This window comes from Sceloporus occidentalis, unplaced genomic scaffold (genome assembly GCF_023333645.1).
Source record: "Sceloporus occidentalis isolate IW3139 unplaced genomic scaffold, rSceOcc1.0.p SCAF_169, whole genome shotgun sequence".
NCBI classification, from domain to species: domain Eukaryota; kingdom Metazoa; phylum Chordata; class Lepidosauria; order Squamata; family Phrynosomatidae; genus Sceloporus; species Sceloporus occidentalis.
The window spans coordinates 677,658-685,831 of NW_028317149.1; the positions used below are offsets into that span (position 1 = coordinate 677,658).

Sequence of the window (8,174 nt, forward strand, 5' to 3'; positions counted from 1 at the left end):
CTTGTTCTAAATCCAACATATTCTACAGTCACTAGGGTTGCCTCTAAGCCGTGCTGGCATTTTAGCATTCTTTATCCTTTTATCTAACCATTATTCCTGACAGAAGCTTTCACTTTGCCCATGGAAAAATAATATATTTTATATATTTTTTTTTATTTTTTTTTTAGTCGAATTTTGCATCATGGGACAAAAGTATCCCAGCATCTTGCTTTTGTGGGCTACATCTCATTACGCTTATCAGCTTGGCTGATGGTGATGGGAGTGGTAATCCACCAAAGCAGTTGCATAAGAAAAGCAAAAGGCATCAGCCCGTTCTATAAAAATAAATAAAATATGTGGGTGTTAGGATATTTTTATGTGTTTGTAAATGTTATTGATTTTATTTATGGCTGTTCTCACAAAGTTGGAAGCACAGCATTGTCCAGAATGTCTTGGAATGCATGGTATTAAGATTTCCCTTCACTGTCTGAATTGTACACCAAAAAAAGCTTTGTTCTTTGTCTTAAATAGTGTAGTGTCATCGTTGACTTTTGCACAGATATAAAGTTTATATAACAAGTTTTTTTGTTTTTTTTTATTACAGGTTTGATTCCATCTAGAGTCTACATGATACTGTTCCATCTTGTTCAAATTACAGTGTTAACGAATTTGGATATTATCATTCACCAAAACCTAAAAGAAAAAAGGGTACGTTTTCTCTGCTTCCATCATGTCTAACCCACTAAAGCAAGTGTTCAACAAGGACAGAACCTTCCGTCCAAAACGGAAATTTGAGCCTGGTACACAGCGCTTTGAACTGCATAAGAAAGCTCAAGCATCCCTCAATGCTGGACTTGATTTAAAGGTGGCCGTCCAGCTGCCACACGGGGAGGACCAGAATGATTGGGTGGCAGTCCATGTAGTTGACTTCTTTAACCGCATCAATCTGATCTATGGTACAATCAGTGATAGTTGCACAGAGCAATCTTGTCCTGTCATGTCTGGTGGTCCAAAGTATGAATACAGATGGCAAGACGATAACCGGTACCGAAAACCCACTGCTCTGTCTGCTCCGAAATACATGAATCTTCTGATGGACTGGATAGAAGTTCAAATAAACAACGAAGGAATATTCCCTACAAATGTTGGTGAGTTTTGGGGGGGTTTTTGTACTACATTTTGTCCCACTGGAGGGGAAAATAATCCTGCTCTTTAAAACTTGTTGGTTGCCCTAAATTTTTTTTTTAACTTTCTGACCTATTGTTGTCCTCTGCATGGGGTTGTTTTTAAGAAGTGCCATGTCTGCTTTTCATATCTTTTGTGACTAAAGTATTGATTATAGTTACGATTATCAAGCTTGGCATATGTTTATATTCGAAGAAATAGTTTACATGCAAACTAAATAAATTAACATTAAAAAGCAGTTTTTTCCCCCACTCCCCAAATCTTTGCTGTCTTCAGGGTTTTAATGCTAAGAAAAGGAAAATATTCTGCAAAAACTAAGGCGAGGGTATTGGATTTCATGTTGCTTGGTATTCCAGAACTAAATTGAATATTTTTATAGCGAGCTTGTCTGTTACTTATTGGTCGTACTTTTATAAAATCTCTCTTAACCTAACAGGTACCCCCTTCCCAAAGAACTTCCTGCAGGTAGTGAAAAAGATTCTATCCAGGCTGTTCCGGGTATTTGTCCATGTCTACATTCACCATTTTGACAGAATCATCCAGATGGGAGCAGAGGCACATGTGAACACCTGCTACAAGCATTTTTATTACTTTGTCACAGAATTTAATCTTATTGACACAAAGGAACTTGAGCCATTGGTGAGTATGCAATATATGGACAATAATGCATTACGTGGCAATCAGATCACTTGTTTCCTCCCCTGTAAAATTTAGTAATCTAGGTGTAGTATTGACAGAATGAAGTGGTCAAATTCCAGGTGGCCACAAAATAACGGTCTGTAGACGTTTGGGATTAACTTAATTTTGCACAGACTGATTTTTGACGCATTTTGGATAAATCTCACTGCTTCTGTCAGAAGGCAATGTTATTTTAATCCTCTCTCTGGTATGAAGAATGATCATTGTGTTTACCCTCAAGTGCAGTGTTTGGTCGTGCTGACCTTTGGAGGATGAAATTCAAAATTTGCTCCAGGTCATCGCCTGATCATAAATGTGTGTTCTTAATATAGCCCAAATTAAGGTGATATCTAGAATGTTTTAATTGAAAATAAACGACCTATTTTTCCCCCGCTATTAACCACCCTTTTGTGTTGTATTATTCACAGAAAGAAATGACATCGAAGATGTGCCACTGAGGTGGGGTGTCCTTCCCCTCACTTAATGTTTGCCTGTGGAGCCTGTCGGTCAACTGCTGAATGTGTACCTGCCTGATGCCAGGAAGGTCACACGGGATAAGACACTTTGCGTTTTTCATAAGCATAGATGTTTTATTTTTAAAATCTATTTTTCCAATAGCTAGCACTTCGTCCAAGCTGTGATACTTCTAGAAAAGAAACTTTTTTTTTTTTCCTATACTGTTTACAAAAATGTATCGGTTTCTAAATATATTTTTGTAACTTCATCTTTCTTATATCTTTTATCTGCCACCTAAATTCCAGAAGTACTTCTTTCCAGTTCACTATGGTACATTCATTATAATACAGCCAGTGTTTGTGTAGGCAAAAAGGGTTAATGCACTGAAGAGCAACTTTACTCCTTTATTCGTGAGGTGGAATGTTTTAATCCCACCAACTTCACCATGGCTTGCGAAGTTCCAACACCACCTAGTTCTTCCTGTGAGAAGAACCTGTTAAAAAAAAAAAAAAATAAAAAAAAAAAATGAATGTTTAAACTTCTGAGATTCAATTTAAAGAGGTCTTAGATATTTGTGTAGGATTGGAGGAATGCCGTCAGATATAAAAAGATTGTATGCTCTGCAATTCATCTTATACCATCGTTGGATGTTCACCAGAGAGTGGCCATGGCAGCTCTGTATATAAATTTGCTGCAGCATTTAACAAGCACCTTAAGCTTTGTTCCTAGTCATTTAGCACTGTACATCCAAGTGACCTGAAAGCTTCATGTAGGCTTGCCATGCTGTTGTCACGGAAACCACACATACACGGCTTCATCTCTGACTGCACCGTCGTTCCTATTTTTTCCTAGTTCATGATCGGAGGCACATTCCTCTGGACGGTTAGCTAATATGAGGTTTTGTAGGATTCTTTAGTAATCTTTACTGTCTTGCGGTGTTTATGGCAGATTAAAACTGCTTGTCATGGATCTTGGTTGTTTTATTTTTAAAGCTGTTGTACAGAAACGAAACAAAATACTATTTAAAAGCATCCCGAAGAGCGGTACGCTATTTTGCATTGCTTTTTATTCATGTGTCCGAATTCTTACAAAAATAGCTTGTACTTTTAAGGTCCTCGTGAAAGCTTGTAGGCGCAGTGAGAAACGATCACCAGCAGCGTGGGAATCCTTAGCTGAGAGAGTACCAGGCACTCCACAATGTCACGCTAATAACTTCCTTAAGTATCCCATCTCTAAAATAACATCCTTCCTATCCTTTTATTTAAAAAATCAGTTAAAGAAAAGGGTGCTGACGACTATTCCCTTAGATTTCATTGGGACAATTATACATTTATACTAATTTGTGGAAACAGCAAAACATTCTTGTGTTTAGATACTTTATCTGCCTTTAACCAGATGTACATTGTGATTCATAAATGCTAGCGCATAGATTGAAAAAATGCATTTTCAAACGCAGAGCATCATTCCTTCCGATCCCTTAAAAACCTAACGATGCGCAATCCCTGTAACTACAGAACTGTTGTAATGCATTGAAAGTTATTAAATTATATTAAAGGGATTTGCCTTTAATGGAACGTGGTTTAGCTCAAACGAGTTACTTTTTAAGTCATGTGCTTGCAAATACAGTACATTTTATTGATGTCATACTAGCATTTCCTGGTCTTATTTGTCTCACTTCATTTGTTGTGGCCTACAAATGTATATAAGATGTCTATAGTCTTGAATTAACTTGTATATATATCTTGGAAAGCTAGTAAAGAATAACATTTAGTCCAAGAATATATGCCGGAAAAAATGCTTCCAAATCAAGTGCTGGGGAACATACAAATGTGTTTGAACACCCAATCTGTAACTCCACCAGTTAAGGCTCTACAACTACAACAGAGCTTGGCCACAATACACACCGGAAAACTACCTATAGGCAGCCGGTATGTTTAATCACGTTCATATTATATACACATTCCCACAGACGTAAATCACACCACTGGCTTAGGCACGGTTATTACTTCATTGCACTCTCTAGTAGAACCACTAATCCCATGCCTTTGTTTTTGAAGTGTAGCACAAAATGTTTACATAATAAATGTAAAAAATGTATGTATGAAATGATTCACTGTATGAGAAGTTCATGCACAATTAATAGACTTATGAATAGTTGTGTAAAATAGCTACATCATTCCCACTTTTTATGCCCGTTAGAAAGCTTGTTTAATTTATTTTTGTATTTTGTCCTTCTTATCTTGATCTACTTCATGCAAAATATATATATTTCTATTTTCATACATAGAGAAAATAATTCAAGTGCCTATATTTTGTTTTCCTAGTCACATTTCTAACCTCGCATTGAATGTCATTGTTTACCTGCCTGGCTCACCTTTTTGTATGGAGAGTGTGTGTGTGTACCATGCACAATATGATACAATAAAACATCTTTTTCTGATCTATGTTTTCTTCTTCTTTATTTGTTTTATTTTTCCTGAAAGCACTCTTCGCTGTTCATTTCACTGAAAGACAGGATCATCCAAGAAACTGCTTCTTTGCTTATTTATGGAAAATGGTCAAAACTGTTCCTATGTTCCAGTATGCAGGAGCTGAAGTCGGTGAACGTCTGCGCGATATGCGTAGGCAACCTCCGCTGCCGGCACTTCTATGGTGTAGCACCGGAAGGTTATGTCATGCCGGTGCTCCACCATAGAAGCCCTGGCAGAAGTTCCGGCAGCGGAGGTTTTCTTACGCGCAGACGTCTACGGCAGTGCTGCGGGGGATCTGGAGCCTAACCCTGCTGCTTACCTGCTAAATGGAAACGAAAAAAAAAACACCCAACATGCTGTCCCGGGCGATACGAAGTGCGCATCCCTGCGCTAAACCCTAAAGTGGAGGCCTATATTCGGGCCAATTTAGAATACAGCGTCATAAAAGTCCCTGCCGGCGTAATGGTCATGTGTCCCAATACTGTTGTCTATATAGCTTGTGTATATATTTTAGGACAACATAGAACAATAGAATTTGATGCAAGATAACAAACATTCAGCCAAAATTAGTCTGCTCCTTATGTCCTGGTTTAAAGACTCAAACCTTGTTTAAAAATGTTTTTTCCTTTTTTAAGATTTTTAAAAAGTTTTTTTCATTCTTGATCATTGCTTTATTTAGAACTTCCTAAATATAAAAAATACAGCTATACAAATGTAAGCAAATAAGAGTATTTTACCAAATTTGTCTTTAGGAATAACCCCCCTGTAGTTGTGTCCTACAAGAGTTGTACAAAATAGTTTGAATGTCAGAGGTTGCACATGATTCAGCCTGATCACAGAATCCACATGGGCGCTGAAACATGATGACACTAGATGGAGCGCTTCCACAGCTTTACACATATTCCATGTCTTCCAAGAAGCAAATCTATATTGCTACGTGTTACTAAATCACATGGATAATAGATTATGGTTTAAGAAAACTTCAAACAAACTAATACAATTGTTATCAATTTCCCAGTAATTTCATTTCCTAGAAGTCTTACATGTGTCTTTTGTATCTCAATAGAAATGTGATGTTTGGGTTACCTTGGCCCTCTCTTTTTGGAGGGGCAATCCCTTCTTGAGACCTAAATCTCTGCCCAGCGTTCATAAATATATTATTGGGTATGGATATATCACAGTGTATATAACTCCATTCACAATAAAGTGTTTACAAATGGCAGGAAATGTTCATAAATAGTGAATGTATGTCAAAAGCCTTTCCAACTACCTACACCTTAAATATATGTATACTGTGTAATTCCTGATATATATACATATTAATACGTTGGTTTTATATATATATATTTTATAATGTATTTTATATAAATTATTGATCTATTATATAGTTATCTTACAGAACTACTATTTATGATAATGTATATTTATTCCCTTATAGTATTAATGATAAAGACCTACATTCTAAAATACAATTAAGAACTGTTTCAAATATAATTAAGGATTGTTTTAAATATATCTAAGGACAATTTTAATATGATTCTATATTGTGATCTTGTTTAATTAATTTACCAAATGCATATACTTTAATTATAATGAAGAACCCAATTATGGACAATTGACAAATCTATCTGGACAATTTACTACTGATCTAATTAATCAAAGACGGATAAAAAAGGAGCACAGAAAGGGATCTACCAACGTACCTGAGGAAGTATAGCACGCAACCCGCCGTACGTTGTGACAGAGGAGAAGGAGGACGTGACTTTTATTTGCGGATATACATTCGGTTGTGCAGCAGTGGATGAACGCGGGACGCCGTGATTTTGAAAACTGCCGCTAGTCCGATTATTTATTTTATATATTAAAGTATTCATCTTTATATCATCCTCGCCTCCGGGTCTGTGCTTTGAAGAATTAGGGAGTAGTTACCTCGATTTTTCGTTCTCTTTCCGAGATCACGAAATTTTGAATAATTCCACGGTGGAGAGTGAAATCTATTCGGGAGACGAACAATCCCTCCTGCTCACCCCCCCCTACGCGATTTATGGGCTTGAATAAGCCCCACCAAACGTAAGGGTCCAATTTGCCTGTTAGATATATATATATATATATACAATTATTTTGATGAACTACACTATGATGTTTTTTCTTTTCTTTCTGTTCTATGATTGAAGCTTACATACTGCTCGGATTTCCTTGAAGCTACATTGAATTGGTATTATTTGCATTATTTATACTCACTTGGTGTGAGGGGTGCGGTCACCTATATATATATATATATATATATATACTGTATATACACTACAGTGTAGCTTAAATTGTTGATGTATTTGTTATGACCTATTATTAAAAAGTAAGTTTTTATTTGCAAAGAGTCTTGTGCTCTCTTGGCTTTTCAATGATCTTTGCCAGACTTTTTCTTTTCCATCAAAGCTGCCAACATAGAGGCCCACATCCTGTAACCGCCGCTACTACTGTAGTGTTCAGCTGTGTTTGGAGGAGGCGCCTCAGCTGTTTGCCATGTGCATGTGACTTTTGAAGACCTCTGGAAATCTGATTGGGTGTGAAGACTTTAAAAGTTAATATCTCTTTATCCTTGCATGATCTTAACCGTGTTACGCAACAGATGTCAATTATATCACCCTGTTCTTTTTGAATAGTATTGCTCTTATTGTGTATCAATGCCTAACTTATACAATAACTGAAATTCTTTGTTTTTAATTTTTAAGTGCTGGGGCTCAGCATATGTTTTTCACCCATGGAGACGAGGATGATTCTTGTAGTTTTAGTATAGTTAGATTTGGGCAAAATCTTATATAATTGGCTCACACTTTACCTGCCAATAGTAAAAGCAATGAACACTATATTTTCTTAAACTCCACCCCTTAGTAAATTTACTAATTACGTGATTGTGCATACATATAGATTCCACACTAAACCCAAATACGTTACAGTATATAAAATGGGGACAAACTAAATACCCTAAATACCCTTTTTAAACCACTGGTAAACCCACTGTTGCGGACTCCAGCCCCTGTGACCATCATCATTCTGGCTAATGTTTATGGGAGTTGTAGTCCACAAAGGTTGTCTTATTTTTTTTGTGTGTGTAAATTAAAAAAATGTTTAATGTCATTCGTGTTTATGGTCCTTTTTAAATTGTCTTTTTTAAAATTTGATGGGAAGGGGGGCCACATTTAAGGGCTTGGTTCCTGCAGGGAATCAGGAGGGATCAGCCAGTTGAGAGGGGGGGTGAGTCTCACAAGCCCACAACTCATGACAAAAACCCATGAGCCCAATTTTTTGTATGTAAAATACAAAAAAATGTTTTTTTGAAATAAAATATTTTGTCATGTCTATTTTATCTTTTTGTTAATTTTTTTGTTTTGATGAAAGACATAGCAT

General features: G+C 36.5%; 1 protein-coding gene across 1 annotated transcript; it reads left to right on the forward strand.

The window, feature by feature from the left end:
• Window positions 1-709: 709 nt before the first annotated feature.
• On the forward strand, window positions 710-2,300 carry LOC149279363 (MOB kinase activator 3A-like). Its single transcript, XM_089501254.1, has 3 exons — window positions 710-1,127; window positions 1,601-1,803; window positions 2,271-2,300. The coding sequence occupies exons 1-3, from the start codon at window positions 710-712 to the stop codon at window positions 2,298-2,300; spliced, it is 651 nt and encodes a 216-aa protein (XP_089357380.1).
• Window positions 2,301-8,174: the final 5,874 nt, after the last annotated feature.